General features: G+C 55.7%; 1 protein-coding gene across 2 annotated transcripts in view; it reads left to right on the plus strand.

Moving 5' to 3' along the window:
* The window catches only part of LRRN2 (leucine rich repeat neuronal 2), a 28,779-nt gene extending 17,969 nt beyond the window's left edge, over positions 1-10,810 (plus strand). Inside the window, exons 1-2 of one of the 2 annotated variants that reach the window (XM_040536085.1) lie at positions 2,291-2,472; positions 7,993-10,810. In XM_040536085.1, coding sequence (XP_040392019.1) covers positions 8,235-10,379 — 2,145 coding nt within the window. In that variant the 5' untranslated portion in view covers positions 2,291-2,472; positions 7,993-8,234 and the 3' untranslated portion in view covers positions 10,380-10,810. Of the gene's footprint in view, positions 1-2,290; positions 2,473-7,992 lie in introns of those variants that run through there. The other variant, XM_040536084.1, reaches the window with a different exon arrangement.
* Positions 10,811-21,128: the final 10,318 nt, after the last annotated feature.

A 21,128-nucleotide genomic window follows, 5' to 3' on the forward strand; every position in this document is an offset into this window, starting at 1 on the left:
AATTGAACAGCACGGTGGGGAGGAGGAACGGGGGAGCTCATTACAGCGCCGGGGCTGTTTGTCTGCCGGCCGCAGCACGGCGGTGCCAGGCACAGGCTCTGCCTGCGGCACAGCTCCCTGCTGCCGCGCGGCGCTCACCGCTGCTGCGCACACCGGGTTGGGGAAGAAAACCATTGTTTCGTCCTCCAACCCTGGCAGGCTGGAGGTAAGCCTTGCGAGCAAGGTCCTGGTGTGAAAATGCAGTGGAAAAAGGGCACGGGGTGGGCACGGCAGCAGCTCCCCAGAGCATTTCCCCAAGGGTGAGGGTCCCACGCGGGCTGCGGACCCACGGAGCCCATGGGTGGGAGCCCAGGGTCCTCATCCTGCCCGCAGGGAGGTGCTGGGCGCCACTCTGCTCTGAGCTTTGTTGATCGTAGATAGCATTTTCTTAAGCCTCCGGGTGATTAAGAAGCCAAATGGCATTTGAAGCCCTGCAGGAGGCTCTCAGAGGCTCAGCGATGGCTTTTGCAGGGTGAAGGGCTCTAAATTAGCTGTTGCCACTCAGGAGGAGGAAGATCCGGGAGATAGCTCGCTGGAAACAGTGACGGTGCAGCAACAGTTGGAAAGGGCAAATGGCAGGCGGGGATTACTGGGAAGAAATAAAGCAGCAGAGCAGAGCCAGGGGAAGTGCCTGCGGTCAGCAGCAGCCTCTCCTGCCAGGGTGGAAGGGGCTACTGTCAGTCCTTCCCCACCCTGCCTCTCCCTCTATCATCCCCTCTCTGCCAGGGATGGGCTGGATTTGGACTTTTTGAAATGTGAACACGAGGAGGAGGAAGGGGTTTGCACTGCAGAGGCCGCGCACAGCCGGTGTTCAGCGCCTGCTGCAGCCTGGGGATGGTGCCAGTCATCTGAGAAGCATCCAAAAATGCACTGAGATGCTGTCCAATGCAGCAGGGATTTTTGTTAGGGACTCAAAATTTACAGAACAACATACAGCCCAGCTACGATCTTAGGCTGAGAATCCATTTTCCCAGCCTCTAATTTATTCTGGCCAGCCAGAGCAGTGACCAGCCAGCTTTGCCACTTTGCTTTTGCTGGCCATTTACATATGCCCAGGTTAACCCTGAGACCTGGAGACCAGCCCAGCGATTCTCAGGGATAAAACCAGGTGACTCCAGGGCTCCCCAGCCAAAAGGAGAGAGCTGTGGGCTGCTTACCCCCTGTAATGGGCCTGGGGCTTCCCGAAGATGAGGGAAAGTGTGGGTGCCTCTGTGCACGGCCCCGCGGGACCCTCGGAGGCTGGCAGAGAAGCCTTGGGCATTTGTGAGTCCTTTTCGGAGGCGGGCAGAGCTGCTGTAACCCTTCCAGAGCCTGGAAGCAGAGAATAGGAACAACAGGCTTATTTCCCAGCCCTCCTCTTTAAAAAACATCCAAAGCCGAGGGGGAGAAGCATCCAGATAAGGAGCGGGCACTGCTCCTGCCCACCGGCTCCGGGTGGATCAGAGCGATAGCGAGGTGCAGCCAGCGGAGCTGTTTGCTTTGCACACTCCCCAGCAGCTTTTTTATCTCCTGGCTTCCTCCTAGACAAGCAGAAATAACGCTATCATCCTCCCTGCCAGGAGAGATGTGGGAGAAGGCCCAGAAACAGCATCCCTGCATCTCCCTGCACAAAACACGGCTTAACCGAGGAAAGAAACACCCAGAAAAGTCAGCAGAGCAGCAGCCCCAAATTGCTAGCTTCAGAGTCTGTTCCCTGCCTTGCGTAAACGTTTTTTTGGGGATGAAAACCCCAAATTGCAGCTCAGGGCTGGAGCGTGGCTTTGCCCCTCCGGCAGGTGCCTTTGCTGCCGATGCCGGGGAAGGCAGCAGCTCCAGCACGGGCTGCAGGGACCCACAAGGGGTTTCCCACCCGTCCCCCCACGCCACCACCCCCCTTGCCCCCGTTTTGTTTGTTTGCTTTGCCGGGGCTGAGGCTGCAGAAAGGACAGGGCGGGAGCATCCTCCCATCCCTCGAACCAGACAGCGAGGATGCGGAGCTGCATAATACGACAGAATTTAATAAAACGCCTCAAACAGGCAAAGTTTTTCCTTTGCCAGCTGCTTAATTAAATTGCCTAATGCTGTTTGCGATCACAGCACAAACTCCTGTGTTTAAAGACCACAGCGTTGCCATGGCACTAACCCGGCGGATGGTGCGGGGCCGTGACAAAGCATACAGATGAGGGATGCTGGGGCCGGTGCGGGAGGCTCGGTTGCCACGGTACCGGGGGGGATTCGGCGGATTGTGGTTATTTATTTATCAGGTTATTTTCTGACGCGGCGGCAAACTCCTCGCCAAGGTCTGTGGCGGGATCTTTGCTCTGAACGGAGCAGCGGCTTTTCCATCCCAAGGGCTCGAAGCCGCTTGTTCGGAGATGCGAGCGGTCCTGGCCCCATTGGTCAGGGCAGAAACAGGAGGCATTTGGTTTCCTGAGATATTGCCTAGCATAACAGGTTTGTAAGGACTCAGCACCTTGGGAGAACAAGCCTGAAGTGCTTTGCTACAGCCCCAGAATAGGGCTGAGATAGGGATGGAGAAACCCTTACCCCCAGCACCACGTTGAGCCACCCACGTCCCTGGGAGCTTTCCATGGGCAGCGGGGGCAGATTGGAGCCCCCGGGGAGCCGGGTCCTCTGCCAGGTCTCCAGCCAGGCAGGGTGCTGAGCCCTCCTGTGCTCTGTTCTCCCTTGGTGCAGTTTTTCTTCTTGTGCCGTGTGTCTCTCCTGTGCCACCGCTCTCCATCGCCCTTGGGGTCTGGGAAGGAAACAGCCCTGGCTGGGGCTTCGTGGCCATAGCCGATTTGGAGGAACTGCTGCTTCCTGTGACAAAGTGAAGATTTGGGTGGATGTTGGGCCTCCAGGCTTCCTCACTCAAGCATCAGGTATTTCACAGAGGAATTCTTGCCATTTTCTGCGCCCGTATCAGCTGCAGCCAACTCGAGATGCCAGCAGAGGCATCCCTCCGGCTGCCTGGCTGGGTGTCACCAGCCCCAAATCGCCCCATTCCTGCTCCATCCCCTGTGGTGCTCGGTGCCACCGGGCAGCTCCTACACCAGGAAAACCTTCCCAGAGCCTCAGGGACACTTGAAGGATTTACTTCGTTTTCCCTATGCCCAAAGAGTTACGTCTCTGTACCATCCATGCCATCATTAGCCCCAGATAATGAGTTGATCTCTGCAGCTTAATTGATATTTAATGTCAGTTATTGTATGTTAAACAGTGGATCATTAAAAACATTTATTCAAGATTAACAGCTATCTAATAGATACCATTAGGATCAGAGTTATAGAAGTGGCTAATCCAGGATGCGTGGGATTTAGTGATCCCCTGGGATGTATTTACCATACTGTACCCGTGCTTTTAGATCTACCCTCAGGCTGGCCCGATCCTGCACTCCGCACAGCCACACAACCCCAGTGGGGATCCAGCTCCAGCACTTTTAAAAATGCATTTAAAAATGCTTTTTAATCCCCCAAACCCCAAAGTGGTGCTGGACGTGGGAACGTCGTGCACGTCCCCTGCCTGGTCCCCAGCTGCATCGTGCTGACACGGAGCTGTTGGCTGCTCCTCCTTCCCTTCTCCCCGCTGGGTTTCAATGCATGAACAGCACCCAAACACCTCCAGCTCGTGGTGTTGTGCGTGTGGCAGTGCCAAAATCCGTGCTCCCTGGGCAGGGCATGTGACAGCTCTGAAGGCAGCGTGGCCCCAGAGCCAGCCTCTTAATGCCAGCCGTTGCAGCAAAGCCCTGCAGAATTTAATACAGCGTCTCCTTCCTGATAAAAAAGTGATATAGGATGTTTCAGATAACAGCAGGGTACCTTATTTCAAAGTTTTATAAGTAATTGATACAGAACCCTGTAACTTCTTGTTGATTTTAATCACTGATAAACCCCGTGAAGCTTTTATACAAAGATTTAAACAGGGGAGACGTGCCCTTAGCCCATGGGGACAAACTGCACTGGGTGCCACCAGGGGAATGCTGACCCCAAGCAGCTGGGGCTGAGAAACTGCCCCCAGATTCGTTTTTTTGGGGGTACAGCAGGGCCGTGCGTGCAGGAGGGGTGCACATCTGGTCTGTTATTGATGTCTCAGTGTGCAGAGAGGGTCCTACCCAGGCCATGTTGGGTGCATCTCAGGCTGCAAACCCCAAAAGCCGAATGGAGCCATGCCCCAGTGTGTCCCCATCACTCCGGATCCCACTCGGGCTCCCCACCGTGGCACCTCCTCCCAATGGCTGGCTGCAGACTGGAAGCATGCCATTGAAAAGAGCAAAAGGCAGCGGGGGCGGGGGGGACACGGGGATTCCCCTCAGCATCTGGCTGCCACTTCTCCTCTGCCTGCGCGGGAGCTGGCAGGACCACCGGCGGGGACTTGGCGGCTGCCCGAGCGCAGCGGCGTGGGAAAGCTTTGGGAGCGAGAGCCGTGTCCAGCTGCCGCCTGCACCTCTTACTTAAAACTGTCACCCCCAAATGACAAGGGCTCCGCAGGAGATCTCGGCTTGCCAGGGTGTGGAATGGGTTGGATGGGGCAGCTGCTGCCCCTTGGGGACATCGTCAGGGGACAGCTGCTGCTTGCAGAGAGATGCTTGGGCCACGCAGTCAGGCTTTGCCCAGACCAGAAGCAGGCGGGGAAGCCCCCTCGGGGTGGCGGGGGGTTCTCCATCACCTCCTGCCCCACAGCACTGCCACACCAGGGAAGCGTCGGCCCCTCTCACTGCTGCTGCTGCTAAGGGAGAGGGAAGGGCAGGCGAGCACGGGCTCAGCTGCAGCCATTTATCTCCCGAAGCCGGGCTATTAGACAGATGACAGAGGGAGAGAGGCAGCCAGTGCAAGCACTGAGACCAAGGCTCCTTCCACTTGGTGATTTATCTCCTGGCTTCATCCAGCAAACTTGCTGATGAAAAGACTCTTCCCTTCTCTGTGCCTCATCAATTCTCATTCTCATTGCTTTTCTATTTTTTTTTCCCCTCTGGGCTTCTGCTGCCTTTTCATGCAACCGCACTCCCCATCCCTGGCTCCGCGCACCCTCTCCCCTGCTCTCTCCACCTCGTCTCCCATTCTCTGATTTTCTCTTTGTCCATTGCTTTCTCCTTTTCATCTCTGGTCCCCCTTCTTTTTCTTTATATCCATGTGTTGCTTTCACTCCCCCCATTCCTTCTCATTCCCTCCACCCGTATTTCTCCTCTGCATCCTCCTCTCTGTCCCTGGGCACATCTGGCTGGGGTGGAAACGGCCTCCTTGGGCTCTCAAGCGGCTCTGCAAACAATCTCATGGGCTTATGGCAAATTCAGGACGAGAAGCTCGGGGCTGACAGCACGGTGCTGTGACCACCCCATGGCAGCATTTTTGGCAGAAACTGTGCCTCTGCTAGTGAACCTGCTGCTGATCCCTGGTCTGAACCTTCTCTTGTGAGAACTGCCAAGAAAATCTGGGTCTCTGTCTGCACGGGGGAACTGAGCAGGAGAAGGTGACTGCACAGACAGCGTGAGCCTTCTGGAAACGGCTGCACAGCCTTTCTGCCCGTGATGGAAAGCAGCTTCTGAGGACTACGGGGAAGAGCCAAGGGTGCTTGGTACCGTCTGGGGCACTGCCTGGCTGGCCCTGGCACTTTGCATTGCATCTCCTCACTTGCAGAGGAGCAGAAATACCTCCTGAGCTGGTGAGGTACCCCAGCACCACCGCATTGCTGGTGCTTAACATGCCGGTGGAGCATGCCACCCCCCAGCCCATGCATCTGGGCATTTCTCCCCCTTTGTGGGGAGCCTTGAAGGCAGCAGGCACAGAAATGTCTTAGGGAGGCCAAGGAATTGGGTAAATGCTGGGAAACTGTGGCCAGAAGCAAGCAGCATCCTCCGTGTAGGGAGCGGACTGGGATCCTGTGGGGGAAATAAGAAAACTGGGGGCATTTTCCCTTTCCCAGTGTACCGGGACACTGCAGCAAGTGCTCAACCCCTGGCTCTACATCTCTGGGAAAAAAATAAGCTCCCTCCAAGCAGCAATGTCACCGAGCAACCAAACTCCGTCCAAGCAGCGACATCAGCCACATCCCGAACCTGAACTGTCAATTCGCTACCCTCAAATTCCGGTTTCTCTCAGATTTTCAGTGTGTTTCAGCGCCCTGGGTATGTTTTGAGTGAAACCAAGAACTTTAGCTGTTGTAGTTGTGGGTTTTTTTTCCTGATGAAGAGCTGCAGTTGGGACCTTGGGGCTTGTGTGAGCAGGAGCACACGGCTGGTCCCTTTGAGAGCTCAGGTGGCATCTCTGATGGAGCCAGGAGAGCCAAGCAGAAAATTACATTTTTTCCTGCAAATTCCGATCCTTTTGCTTACGGAAACACTTGGGCTGTTGGAGCATCATCCTGCATGCATGACTTTCCAAGGCCAGCAGTGCTGCAGCCCCATCCATGCTGGGCACGAGCGAAAAACCCAGCGGTGGAGGCGAAGCCTGTGCAGAAATCACTGGAGAGCAGAGCTGGGGAATCTTCCTGTGAAATGGAGGTTGAAAAAAGTGCTTTTCTTCTGGGCTCTTCTTCACAGCCATAAGGAAATAAAAAAAGTATTCCTCCATATTATTATTTTTTTTTAGGGAAAAAAGATTCTATAATATTTTAATGGCTGGAGAGATTTACAGCCACAGAAATGCCTCTGCACTTAAAAAGAAAGATGAGGGTCCATGAGAAAGATGCAGAAATCAATACAGCCTTCCTCTTCTTTAATGCTGTTTCTCCAGGAGATGGTTTAAAAGCCAATGCCCTCACAGCGGGCAAGAAGGGAAGTGTGAGGGATCAATTCTGGCACAGGGCTTGGAGGAGTCGATGCTGAATAAACTTTGCTTGGAAGCCCTTTAAGGGAGGACAGAGGGGTGATAAAATACAGCTGCTCGGAGAGAAACTTTCTTTTCCCACTCTGGCTTCTTTTTACTGTTTTTCCTGCTGTGTGAGAGTCTTTTAAGACAGGGAAAAGCTTTGGGGCTCGGTTTGATTTGTGTCAGCATGGGTCAGGAGTGCAGCAGCAGATCGGAAAATCAAAGGTGGGGATGAGGCCGGCTCCAGCTCCTGCTCCTGCTCTGGCAGGAGATGCCAGGATCGCACCCAGCGTGGACGGGGTTAGGGAGCTTCTCTATTCCCCCAGGAGCCTCTAATGAGCCTGATCGGGGATTCCTGCTCCCGGGAAATTGGGTCTCGCTAGGGCTTTAAGAGGAGCCAAAGGGCTGGGGTGATTTTTCCTGGAGGAGAGGCTGCTCCAGGGCGTGAGGCTGCTCGCTGAGGGGCTTCTCCCTCCTTCTGCCCCTCTGGTTTCCTCTGCTGAAGACGTCCAGAGGTGAGAGCAGGTTGGAGGGAGGCAGGGGCCAGGCAGCCTTGCCCAGGGAGCAGCTGCCTCGGGTTGGGCTTCCCCGTGCCAGGACATCCCGCTGTCCCCTCTGCTGCTGGCCACTGCTGGCAGCGCAGCCCACCAGCTGCTCCTTGCCTGCTAATGACCTAGCAATTCTGCTAACGGAGAAGCAAAAGAGGAAGAAGGGGGCTCAGAAGGGTCTCTGGAGATGTTTTGTTTTGCTATGGTGCTCTGGATGCCACAACCCTGTTGTGCTCACTTACTGCTCCTTCTGACAAGCCTGGCTTCCCACTCAGCATCAGCCCTCTGTGCCCCCAGTGTCCTCAGTATCAGCTTCTTTAAACCTTAAGGTCCAAATATGCACAGAGGTAGGGGTGCTGACTGCTGTGCTAGCGCAGGGTGAGATGGGGCTGAGACGTCCAGGGGGCTGCTGGTAGCCCTGGGCAGAGCAGTCAGGGGCCAACACCTGAATCTCTTGTGCTGGGGGGGGCAGGCAATGCTACGGATGTAAAAGAGATTAAATGGACAGGTTGGTCTGTCTTGGGGAGGGTGCTGGAGCTCCTGCGCACAGCACTTCGCCTCTCCAGTGATTACTGCTTGTGCAGAGTCTCCCCTAACACAGCTTCTTGTCTGGCCTCTTTCAGGAATGACCTCGAGGAGCAGCCTGGAAGACACAGCAGAGCCCCGAAATGAGCCATTTGGGGAGGAAGAGGAGGCGAAGCTCTGATTAGAAGACCAGCCCTGCGCGGGGGGTTATGTGCTCTCGGCGGGGGGAGGCAGGCAGGGCAGCCGGCAGCGGGGGCTGATCAGTGCGAGGGCTTCCCCCAGGGGCACCTTCTCCTGTGGACGCCGTGCCCACCTGCAGTCGCCCCATGCCCTGCTCCAGATGCTCCCCATGAGCCTTTCCTGCCTGGGAAGAAGCCAGTCCCACCAGCCGAAAATGAGACCCTTTCGAACCAGCTCGCTCCTGCTCTGTGTGGTGGCCGCCGCCGCCATCCCCATCGTGCCCTGGAAGGTGAAATGCCCGCCGCAGTGCGTCTGCCAGATCCGGCCCTGGTACACCCCCCGCTCCGTCTACCGGGAGGCCGCCACCGTGGACTGCAATGACTTGTTCATCTCCGCCGTGCCCAAAGACCTGCCGGAGGGGACCCAGACCCTGCTCTTGCAGAGCAACAACATCGCCAGGCTGGAGCAGAGTGACGTGTGCTATCTCAGAAACCTCTCCGAGTTGGACTTGTCGCAGAACAGCTTCTCCGATGTCTGGGACTTTGGCCTGAAGAGCATGCCGCAGCTGCTCAGCCTGCATCTGGAGGAGAACCAGCTGGCTGAGCTGCCCGACGGCAGCTTCCCCGGGCTGGGCAACCTGCAGGAGCTCTACCTGAACCACAACCAGCTCCGCAGGATCGCTCCCCACGCCTTCGCAGGCCTCGGCAGCCTCCTGCGCCTCCACCTCAACTCCAACCAGCTGAGGACGGTCGACAGCCGCTGGTTCCAGATGCTGCCCAGCCTGGAGATCCTCATGATCGGAGGCAACAGGGTGGATGCTATCTTGGATATGAATTTCAGGCCCTTGTCAAACCTGCGGAGCTTGGTTTTGGCCGGGATGAACCTGAGGGAGATCTCAGACTATGCGCTAGAGGGGCTGCGAAGCCTGGAGAGCCTCTCTTTCTATGACAACAAGCTCATGAACGTCCCCAAGCGGGCCCTGCAGCAAGTTCCTGGCCTCAAGTTCCTGGACCTGAACAAAAACCCCTTGCAGAGGGTCAGGCAAAGTGACTTCACCAACATGCTGCACCTCAAGGAGCTGGGGCTCAACAACATGGAGGAGCTGGTGTCCGTAGACAAGTTTGCCTTGATCAACCTCCCCGAGCTGACCAAGCTGGACATGACCAACAACCCCAAGCTGTCCTTCATCCACCCCAGCGCCTTCCACCACCTGCCCCAGATGGAAACCCTCATGCTCAACAACAATGCCCTAAGTGCCTTGCATAAGCAGACGGTCGAGTCCCTACCCAACCTGCAGGAGATCAGCATCCATGGCAACCCCATCCGCTGCGACTGCGTCATCCGCTGGGTCAACAGCACTGAGAACCGCATCCGCTTCATCGAGCCCCAGTCCACGCTGTGCGCTGAGCCCCCCGACCTCAAGAGGAGGCACATTCGGGATGTCCCCTTCCGGGAGATGACGGACCGCTGCCTGCCCCTCATCTCTGCCCGGAGCCTGCCCTCGCACCTGGAAGCGGTGGACGGGGACGACGTCTCCTTGCACTGCCGTGCCCTGGCGGAGCCAGACCCGGAGATCTACTGGGTCACCCCCTCGGGGGTTAAGCTGGTCCCCTATGTGGAAGACGGGCGCTACAAGGTGCACCCCGAAGGGACGCTGGAGATTGCCGGGATCTCGGCTCAGGAGGCTGGGCTGTACACCTGCGTGGCTCACAACCTGCTTGGGGCGGACACCAGGAGTGTCAGCGTGACGGTCAACAGCTCCTTCCCGCTCAGCGAGGCCAGCCTGGAGCTGGCAGTGGTGGACGTCCAAGCCTACCACATCCTGGTAGCCTGGAAGCCGCATCTCAACACCGTCTCCTCCAACCTCACCTGGTCCAGCTTCTCGCTCAGCTCCAACTCAGACATGACCAACGTGGCCCGCATCCTGACAGGGACCCACGCCTACAACATCACCCGGCTCCACCAGAACACGGAGTACTGGGCTTGCCTCCACGTGGCCTTTGTAGACTTGCAGGCCAAGGTGGCTTGCGTGAACGCCAGGACTAAAGAGGCCACCCGCCGCTACGGGCCCCTGGGGGACAGGCAGAGCCTCCTTACCCTGCTGGTGCTCTGCGTCCTGCTGCTCGCCGCCGGCCTGGTGGCTCGCTGCGGCCTCGGGGACGAGCCCAGGAGGGCAGGGGAGCTCCCGCGGGACGCAGTGGCCGTGCGCGTGGTTTATCCCCACCTCGCCCCACACTGGGCTCGGGGGCCTCGTGGCGGGCAGCTCCTGGCCGTGGAGGTGCAAGCGGCACCCCTGGACTCCTGAAGGCCCCGCACTGCTGGGGCTGACCATGGGGTGGTTTGGGGTGGGGAGGGAGAAACTATTTTTTACCAAAAAAAAACAACAAAAAACATGAAACAGAACAAAGTAAACAAGACAAGGAGGGATTTCATGGACTTGACCAAGAGACAAAGCAGCGTGGTAGATGGACAGGAGCAGAGCTGGCCACGGGGCTTGCAGAGCTCCTGCAGGGTCTGGATCCATGTGTAGGGTCTGGATCCAGCAGACATCCCATCCTGGGACAGCTGGGATGTTCTCGGCAGGGTCCGGCCCCGAGGGGACAATGCCCCAGGTGGTTGAAGAGCCATAGGGGTGAGCAGCAGATCACCCCTTCCCCACGCACCCCGGCACCCCATGGCACCCCAGCGGGGTCAGCTCCTTTGCTGGACAGTCCCTGTTTTGGAAATACAAAAAAAAAAAAAAAAAAAAAAAAAAAAAAAAAAAAAAAAAAAAGGGGGCCTTTCCCTTTGGGATACGTTCTTTTTTGTTTGTTTGTTTTTTTCTTGTTTTTTTTGGGGGGAGCACTCAGATAATCAGCCAGAAACCCATCCCAAGGTCCTTCCTGCATCCCTGTCGTTTGTTTGCTGCCATTGACCAGAGGAAAGTGGAGGAGAAGGAGGTGACTTGGGCAAAAGAAACGGGAGTGACGGTGGTGATGTATGGCTTAATTGGCATCCCTGTGGGGCTGGCAGGTTTCTGCCAGGAGTCAGCCCCATTTCCAGCAAGTGTAATCTCATGGCTATTTGGTAAATTTATGTGGATAATATTACCAAAAAAAAAAAAAAGAGGGGGGAGGAAGTCCTTGCTTTTCTGCTTTTGTTTAAAAAAAAGATATAATAATATTAATCCTTTGCACACTGGTGTGCATCTAAAAGGCTTCAGAGTAGCAAACTTTGCTTCAGATGCAGAAGTGGAGGGGCCCCATGCAGGCCAGGCCAGCCCCCGTCTGAGAGCATCCCTGCAGGAGGTGAGGATGTGGGATCTGCTCTCCCATGCTGTTGCTGCTTCTTTCTCTGGTAAGCAATTAAAATTACAAATGGAACGGATCAATGGGCAGCTCCAGCCCCCTGGCCTGTGCCAAACAGAGGGATGGGGTGACTGCAAACCAGCAAGGCTCACAGGGGCCCTTCCCTCCCACTCGATGGGCACCAGTCCTGCCAGCGATGTTCCTGTTGTGGGTTAAGACCACGAGCCGTTCTCTTGCTTGGGCTTACTCCTAGTCCCTGTACATTAGCAGTGAGGATTTGGGGTCAGTTTAACTGCAATCCTACACAAAACGTGCCTTTGCCAACACACACACAGCCAGCCCTGAGAGACCCTGGTGCAGCCCAGGAGCCAGGGGTGCACCCAGAGCCCAGCCAACACCTCACCTGTGGGTCCTTCCATGGGAAAGCCCAAGAAAAAACAACCCAGACAGAGCTGGGGGGCCGAGGGGGGCCATAGGGTGTGGGCGCCCCAAGAGGTTACGTCTTGGCACAGATGTGGTGCACCCTCGGGCACAGCTGGTGCGATCGCTGCGTGCAGGGGGCTCTGAAGGCACCAGAAGATCCTGACGGAGGAAAAAGCTGCGTGAAGTCCTCATTCATCTCCCAGCCAAGGCGAGTTAGTTCCCTGCTGCATGAGCTCCGCGCTCAGCCAGGCACACGATGCGGCTTCGGCGCCTTCGCTGGGTAATTATTTCGGAGGGTAACGGCTCTCCCCGGCCCCCGTTCGGCATTCACCAAAGCACTTCAGCATGTGTTTAGGACCCAGCAAGATCTCCAGGGGCCCCAAGCACACGCTGAAACTTAAGTGCATGCTTAAATACTTTGCTGAATTAGAGGCATCGTCTGCTTTGAACGCTCGGCTGCTGAGCCCCAGCCCTGCCAGCGGAGCTGCTCCGGTGCGCAGCGCTCGGTGTTTGCAGGCTCAGGGCCTGAAATAGCCTCTCTCCTCAGCCTTCTTTACCGTGGGGGGACTAAAACAGAATATATTCCCTACAGTTCAGCTAAATTGGAGCTACAGCCCATGGAAAGAGTTGCTGAGAAATTTCCCCGGTGTAAGCACATCTCTGATTTAATCCTGCTTGCCTGCCCCTCCGCCGTGCACAACGATCTTGTTCGCAGTCCCTGCAGAAACATCGCCAGCTCCCAAACAAAGCCAGCACCGAGCCCTCACAAGCTGTAATTTTGTAGGTGTAGAGAAAAAGCCTCTTTGATCATGGTTATCGTGGCTGCTGCTGCCATGCTGGGACGGGGGTGAAGGTTCAGCTGCTGCCGGGATCAGCTGCTCCGATCTCAATGCGATGCCTGCAAACCAGAGATTAAAACGCAAGATATGTGCAATTGATTTTATTTCCTTTGAAACCGGAGTGACCCCAGGAGCACCGCGTGGTGTGGTCAAGCTGGGACACCTCACTGCACCCCCAGCCCATAGGGGGCACCAAAATCCCTCTCCCCAAAACAGGAGCTGCCCTCGAAGCGTTTGTATTCCCTCTCCGATTGGCTTTTTGGACACCAGCTGGAGAGCACCGTAGGTGCCTCATGCACTATTCGGTGTTGCTAATAGTTATTATTAAAGCACCAAGCAGCTTTTCCTGGGTGCTGTGCTGGATGAGATGCTTCAGAAACCTTTGTCCCCCATGCCAAAGCCCCTGTGGGGCCTGCAGAGCTGGAGCAGTTTGGGGCAGCACCTCACTGCTGCAGCCCCTGCTGGAGGACTCCAGGGAGACACGAGCCTCTGGTACCAGCCCCACAACACATCTCCCCCTCCACATCTTTTCTTGCAATTTCCAGCTCTTGACTGGGGGCATCGGGCCAGAAATGAACTTCTCCAGGTGAATTGTGGCTTTGCAAAATTTTATAGGGATCATAATTGGGACTCAGATCTCCTCCTCTGCTTGGAGGCTGAGTCTTGCAAGTGGAAAGCAGCGTACGAGCCAGGGGGTTCTCGACTCAAGGGCTCTTTAATCTACCACCCAAAGTCATGGCAAGGTCCAGGGCTGGAAGATGGAGAAATTCAAATTAAGAACAAGACGTCTTCTTTTATTTTAACCACAGAAGTAATTAACTGCTGGAGCAGCTTTACCAGTAGTGGGGGGCAGCAGCCTCCATTTCCAAGCATCACACAGGAATGCAGCTCTTGAAGGGATGCTCTAGTGAAGAGAATCCCAAATGTCTCCAGCCCAGGAGAGTGCTGCCAGCACCCAGTGTCCCTCCTGGCTGCTGCTGGGGGGCCAATGGGGCAGGGGGTGGCAAATGGGGATGGCCTCCATCAGCTCCCGGTCCTCCTTCTCCTCCATCCATCTGGGATGGGAAAGGCTTGGTTGGGAAATGCTTCCCCAGCCTGGCCCGTCAGGTCTCCCTCTGGGCACTGATTTTTTTCCCCATAAACCACTTTGCCTTAGCTGCTCATCAGGTTTAATTTCTCTTTTTTTTTTTTTTTTTTTCCTTCTGTTACCTTCACTTTGAGGATAGCAGTAAAAGTCCTAATTTCTGCTTCTTTTGCCCTCCGTGCCTCCTCCTCCTCCTCCTCTTTCTCCGTGCAAACAACATCGTGGATCTCATATGCAACTGAGCTTCTCCTGACAAAGCCAACCGAGAACATTGCGTGCCAGACTCTATTTTAAGCACCTAATAAAACCCGTTTTTGGAGTGGCTCCATTATTGTGTCCTTCTTTTGCAGAGCCCTGGTACCTGCGGATTGATCCACTCCCGGTGCCCATTGCTGGGCAGCCTCCCTGCCCTCATCCCTGCCCACACCAAAGCTTTTCAGGCTCCCGAGGAGCACCAAGGGCACGTCATTATTAGTTCGTTAGAGAATCAAAGCAGGCCTCTCCTCCAGCACTTCCTCAAGAATGATTTAAATTAAAACACCCAACCTCCCTGGGAAATGTCAGCAGCGTTATCCATATGCATGATGCCATTAGGATGAAGCAGGTGCTGCTTTAAAAACCTGCAGGAAAATCTCCCTGTCAATCTCCACGGCAGGCAGCTCTCCCTACCGAATGCTCCAGCACTTCTCCCCCTCCCTGCTTCATCGCTGCTCTGCAGGTGGGGAAACAGAGGCACGGAGCCACTCGGTGACTTGTGGTGGCACCCAGGTTCCTGGTCCCCTTCTTCCAAGCGCACACCTGTGGCAGAGGACAAGCACTTCCCTGGCCTTTACTCACAGGAGTAACCAAAGGAAGGCAGAAGCAGCCAAGGCAATTGTTACGGAGGAGAAATTTTGCAGCTCGATCCTTTCCCTTGGCCTTTTGCAGCCTCTCTGCCCAAGCCGCCCACTGAGTAAACGGGTTCAGCTGTGTTCAAGTGGGCAATCGAGGTGGAAATCAGGCTGATGGAGAGCAGCAGGACAGTGGAGGCAGCGTGAAGTCAGCTTTGAGCAGTCTGAGGGCAGGAAAGCGCTGACCTCCTCGGGGGGCTGCATTGCAATTAGCTGCTTTGCCTAATTTCAGGTCCCTGCAGCCTTGGCGAGCTGTCCCCAACCTACTTGTGCTCAGCGTTTTGGGGAGCTCGGCTCCCTCCCAGCACCGGGGTGCTTGGGGCCGTGGCTTGAATTCATCCCCTGCTGCAGGATGTCCCTGGAAGAGCAAGGGCTTGGGGACATGGGGACGGGGACCACAAGGGCTTTGTCACACGATGCCAACAGACCACGGATGCTGCGGGTGCTGGTGAGGCAGGGCTCTGCTGGCACGAGCTGTGTGTGGGCTGTGGGTGTCCAAAAAACCCCTCGTGGGCAGCACAGCCCAATCCTCCGCCCACGTCCTGCTCGTGCAGGGAGAGAGGGCACGGCCGGTACCTCGCTGCTGCGGAGTCATCCTGGAACCACATCAAATCCTCACGAGGTGGGGGAGAGGGGGAAATCGATTTGGATTTGCGTGTGGGTAAATGGGAAGGCGAGGCAGGCAGGGCTGGCGCTGATGAGAAATGAATATTAATGGGAACCAAGGAGCCGGAGCCCAGCTCGGGGGGAGCAGGCACCAATGCAGGCACCAGCGGGGATGTTGGGGGGCGAGCAGGGGCAGTGGGAGGGTGTGAGTCCCTGGGGGGCACGGAGATTTCATGGAGCATCTGCACCGCGTGCCCACAGCTCCATCTGCCCCCGCTGGATGAGGCACTGAGGAATAAAAGGGTTTGGAAGGGGGAAGCCACGATGAAACGTGGTGAAAGCCCTTGGTTTTGCAATAAAAGGGCTCCTCTTGCAAGCAGCAATGGGGAAAAACAACAGCAAAAACGGCCCGGGGGTGCCTGGGGGGGGCTACCCCATCGCTTGGGCATCGGGGTCCCATGGAAAACCTCGGGGAGCCGCTGGTTTCCAGCATGAATGCCAAACGGCTTTGATCTTTACCAATCCTTTCTACATCTTGAGCAGTGTCTTGTAAATCTTTAATTACAAGAAAATTGCAACCTTAACAGTGAACACACAAACTGCGCTGATAAATATTTAAAATTGCCACAGCGACAGATCTGAGGGGATTAAGAAAAGATATATTGGAGTGACAGTTATTAAACACTAAATCCCAGCAAATGTTACCGAGCGGGTAAATAATGCAGGGCTCTGACAACCACTCGGCTGCTGACAAGCGGGGGAAACATCTGCTTTGGGGGGAGAGGCTGGCGGCGCCGAGCCGTGGATGCCTCCCAGAAACCCCAGGGTGGCGGGGGGAATCGTGGGGGGTAGTGCTCTTCTTCTTCCTTCCCTGCTTGGAAATAAAATTCAGAGCGCATCGGCAGCCGAGGGAGAGCCAGGAGCTGATTGTGTCAGCAGCTCGCCTGGAAATCCTGGTGGTTTGTCCTCCTCTGCAAAGCGGGTGCCTGGTGCTGGTGGTGCTGGTGCCAGGCTCAGAGGGGCGTGGATCCTGCGCCCCCCATCCCGGGCATCGCCGCGTCCCTGCGGGCGCCTGCATCTCCTCGCTGTGCTCCTGTCACTTTTGCTCCTATGGCCCAGCCTCGTCTGCCTCCCCCTGCCAACCTTGTCTGTAAGTTTTGAGGTCACCGCCTAGATTTCCATTATTAAATTTCCTAGCTAACATTAAAGATTTATTGCTCCGCTAAAGGTAAGTAGCAAAAAGTTAATTATTCCTAATAGTCCAGGCTTTGCTCACGTGGAGGGAAGATGCTCGAAGCGTGAATTACCCCAGCAACCTTCCCAATAAAATATTGATCTAAAAAAGTTGGCTAATTATAAATATTAGAGCAGAGTGGGGAGAAAGTGACCCCGCTCCTGCCAGCCTTGCGGTGCGCTGCCCTGTCCAAGCGTCGCTGCAGGAGGGCTCCTTGCCAGGACCAGCTCTGCCCTGGTGCCTGTTGTCCTCTGTCTCATAAATTTTCTTAAAAAGAGCAGCTCTGCCACCCCTGGGGGGTCCTGGGAAGGTGGGAAGCTGCAAACACGGGGAGCTGGGGGTGTGTGTGTAGATTGCAAGCGTGGATGTCCTGGGGGGGTTGCAAGCACTCAGCTCCCACCACCCGGGCTGTGCCGGGCAGGTTTGCACGTGCTGGTGTTTTGGACCCAATTTATGTGAGCTCTGCTGGACTACGGCTAACGAAGCACTTAAAAACCTACCGAGGGGGGCTGTTTGTTGGCCCTGCAGAAGTGCCGATGCCCACCTTGTAAATCTTTAATTGAGAGTGGAAGGGAACTGGGAGGCTCACCAGTACGGAGGAAACAGTAAATATTTAATCTGGGCACAGCATTGCGCAAACAAGGTTAAGGGAAAGGGGGGGAGAAGAGAGATAAAAGTGGCACCTACAGAACCTTAAATCCAGATAAAATCACGAGGAGATAAATAAAATATCCCCCTGCCAGCAAAGGCAGGGTGGAGCTGCCTCCTCCGGGACCATGCGGGGCTGCGCTCGGTGGGGAGCACTGGGGGGGGCTCAAACCCAAACCGGGGGGGTTGCGGCTGCTGGACAGAACCCAGAGCACCTGCTGGGGGCTAGGGGACTCCCAAGGACCTGCAGAATCCAGGCATGGGCGAATATTTCCTGAATATTTCCACCATTAAGCCCACTCTGGGTGGCAATGTAGTCGCCGACTCCTTGCGCAGAGCACAGCAGCACGGGATGAACAGGAACAGCCCGGGACACGAAGCCTGCGCTGCCCACAAAATGAAGGGGCCGTGCTCCTTGTCCCCTTCCGTAGCGTGGCTGATTGACGGCATGATGTTCATGGGTTTGTGTTTTAAGCCAAAGCAATGTGTTCTCCCTGAATTCCATTTTTGTGGCAGTGGCTTTGTTGTTCATTTGCTTGTTTATGGTCTAAAGACCTGACTGTGGCATCTTTTATTCCCAGGTATGAGCAGAAAATGCAATTCTCCAAGCAAGGGTCGGAGGTAAAAGTGCTCTGTCACGATGAAGTAAGCGTTGCTTTATACCGAGTGAGAATAACAGCTGGAGCTGGAAGGGCTGTGTCAGTGCGGGTTACAATCCTCTGCTAACGGCAATACGAGGAGGACTGGAGCAGGTAAGCCAGCCTGCTCCTGCATCCTTCTTTGTGCTATTGATTTTAAAGGCAACACGGTTTCCAAACACAATAACAGTGCCTGGTACTTGTAAAGCTGTTCCTAAGCTCACAGCAATATGCAAACGTTTATGTGCTGTTTGCAGCATCCCACTAAAGCACCCCGGTAAACGTCTGTGCTGATTACTGCCGGTCCGCCGGGGGATGCTGCGGTACGGGGACAGCTCCAGTGCTGCGCAGGGGGAGCGCGAGTCCTCGGTGGGCATCAGGGATCTGCCCTCGGGCATGGACCTCCGGCTCTGCCCCAATGTGACACTGGGATGTGACACTGGGCGACTGGGCTGGATTCTACATCTGCATCTTGGGCACGTCTGTCTGCAGGAAGCATGGGGAACACTCCAAAACGGATCTCACCCCAGCTTTATGCCACCCCTGAGCCAGACTCTGCTCTTGTCTAACGTACTGTGGTCTCATTAAAGGGAGCTACTAAGGAAAATCACAGCGAGGCTGCTCTGGCTTTGCAGAAACAAAAGGTACATGGGGATCTAAGAGCCCAGGGAACGGCTGGGTGCCCGCAGAGCCCCACAGTGAGCGGGGACAGAGCGCAGCAAAGCCACGGCTCTCCCCATGCCCCCCAGATCGCAGACTCACGCTGCTTCCTTTAATCCCCGTCGGGACTGTGGTGCTGGTTCTGGTTGTGTGGCCATTTCAGCCATCACATTCACAGGGCTTTAGCTGTGGGAAGGGGAAAGGACAGGAAAGGTGTGGCAAAATGACCGCACGGACACCAGGGCTTCTTTAAGGATCAATAACTTCAACAACCTTACTGAGGACAGGCTCCCTCCTTACACCATTCGCTCTAGAGCAGTACTTTTCCCCTAACTATTCATCAGTTAACAACTTTGCCCGGTAACAGCAAATATTTAGCCACTTCCATGTCTTAACGGCTGGAGACAAGCAGTTTGAGACAGCAAGGCGCCTCCTGAATCACCCTTCTGTGTTCCCTCCAACTCGTTCACATTCCTCATGGCCTCATCGTCACCACTCTGATGGTATCACCAGCCACGGGGCTTGTCGACCCCCGTGACCACACTCACACAGAAAGGGGAAAAGAAAGAAAAGGAGAAAGGAAAGGAAAGCAGAAAGGAAAGAGCTGCTTTTCTTTTTAAAACCAGCCTGGATTTTGTGCGCTACCAGCACTCACCTGTGCTCCTGAGCCTGTTTGCTGGTGAGGTTTTGCGCCTCCTGCCTCCCTGCCTGAGTTTTCTGTGACTCCAGCAGGAGACCCCAAATAGACCTTGAGGTGCTCTCCAAGCCTGTGCTTGTGGTTGGGACGGCGACGGTGCAGCTCGTGCCAGAAACATTGGGGTTTGGATCACTTTTTATAAGCGCCACCAGCTCCTAGCAGCAGCCTCAAGAGCATGGCCCTGCAACTGGTCACGGTGGTTTGGGAGTGCCATTGCACCAGCCCGTGTCACAGCCACTGCCCCAAATAATCCCTTTCCTACAAAATATAAGAAATAAAGTGGCCTGGCAAAGCAGAGGGATTTCAGAGGCAAGCAGCTGAGCAGGACTGGAGTACCGAGCCCTGGCTACTTGGCACGCTGCAGCAAAAATAGGTCTTTTATTTCCTGTTAAGATACAGAATGGTATCTCTTCCCCACAGACCCGCCTTGCACTTTGTGGTGGCCAGGAGGATGAAATGCCAGTCCTGCTGTTTCCCGTGTGAGATGAATGGTCAGTTCCTTCCAGCATGCACCTGCCCAGCCCTCCCTGTTCAATTGAATTTGGAGGTGAGCAATTCCACCTTGCTCCAATGTTTTCTGTTAGAAGTGGGAGGATTCGCTTTGCCTGCTGAGTTCTGCGGTGACAGTGCTGCTGCTCACCCCACAGGCAGAGCAAGGCTGGGGCTCTCACCAGCACAGAAGAGCCCCTGGCAAACAGGATGGACACAGATGCTCTGGAGCAGCCTTCCTCACAGCAGCCCGGTGAAAACATCTGGCTGGCTGCAGATATAGAGAGAGATCCCAGCAGAGCCCAGCTCCTTACCGAAAGCTGCGGTGGAGAGGAATGCCAAGGCGTGCTCAGCGTTCCACCAAAAACCCAAAGGAGACTGCAGGGACAGCTGGAGGAGTGGGAAGTCAGGGGAAGCTGAAAAACAAACAAGTAAAACACCGTGGGGAAAGGCACCCAGAGCAATCTGTCGCGTTTATCCATAAACAGCTCCTACACAGGCGAGGATCACATCCTGTACAAGGTACAGCACCTTGCCTGAGCTTCCCCAGCTGGGCTCCTGCCTGTCCTAACGGCTCTACTGGCACAAACTGGGAGTGGACTGGGAGTTGGATCCAGTGCTGTAAGGACAAGAAAGCAGAGCAGCGATTGCTCCTTCTCACGGGGGGGCTTCTGCTGCCCCAACTGCCCAAGGCAGCACCACGTCACCTTTTTCGTTTGGGACCCTGCAGCAGGAAGGGAATTGCTTCAGCAGATGAGCGTTTTAACCTTCTGCTCCATGCGGCTCCTGCTCTTTGGAGCACAACGAGACCGGGTGGTTGCGTTGGCAGGGTGCAAGGAAAGGTTACGCTGACAAAACACTGCAGAGGCAGAGCCAGAAACTTCCCCGCAGGCTGGAACGTAGGCAGAGGTTACCAGCGAGTCTAATTACTGCTCTTATGGCTTCTGCAGGACAGAACTGGAAATGGCTGCTGGGTGCAAACCAGCTGCCTGCTCGCAGGTGAACCTGGACACCAGCCCTGCCTGAAGGTGCTCGGAGAAACGCAGCCAGGGAGCAAGCAGGGGCACAAACACGGCCAGCGCTGCCTTCTGCCTCGTGTCAGGGATGGGGGAACCAGCCCTGGTTCTCCTGCTGCCACAGGTGGGGTTTTATTGTTTTCCCACAATGCAATCAAGACGCTGCTTGTTATGGAGCAGCAGCAGCATCTCCTCCTTGGCAAGCAACTAGTGATCCATCACCGCTGGGCGTTCGCGGTGCTGGTTTCCAACACACAGCGCAGGGCGCGCTCATCTGTCTTCCTCCTGATTATGCGCAGCCTGCTGCTCCCCGACCAGCACCATAAACCAAGAGGAGAACAAGGAAAGCTGAATCCCAGCGCAACCTATTTATGCCAGCCTTAAAGGTTCGGTACGTACAGCCCAGAGGCGAGGAAGTGAGAGCTGCGAGGAGGCTGGCAGCAGCCTGCTCCCCGCATCAGCAGCCAGCGGGTGCCCTCTAGCGAGCCGGCTGGCTGGGGAGCAGCAGGGGCGCGCTGCCTTCACCAGGGCTGCCTTCATCCC

The sequence above is a fragment of the Cygnus olor genome, chromosome 24, assembly GCF_009769625.2.
Source record: "Cygnus olor isolate bCygOlo1 chromosome 24, bCygOlo1.pri.v2, whole genome shotgun sequence".
Classification (NCBI taxonomy): domain Eukaryota; kingdom Metazoa; phylum Chordata; class Aves; order Anseriformes; family Anatidae; genus Cygnus; species Cygnus olor.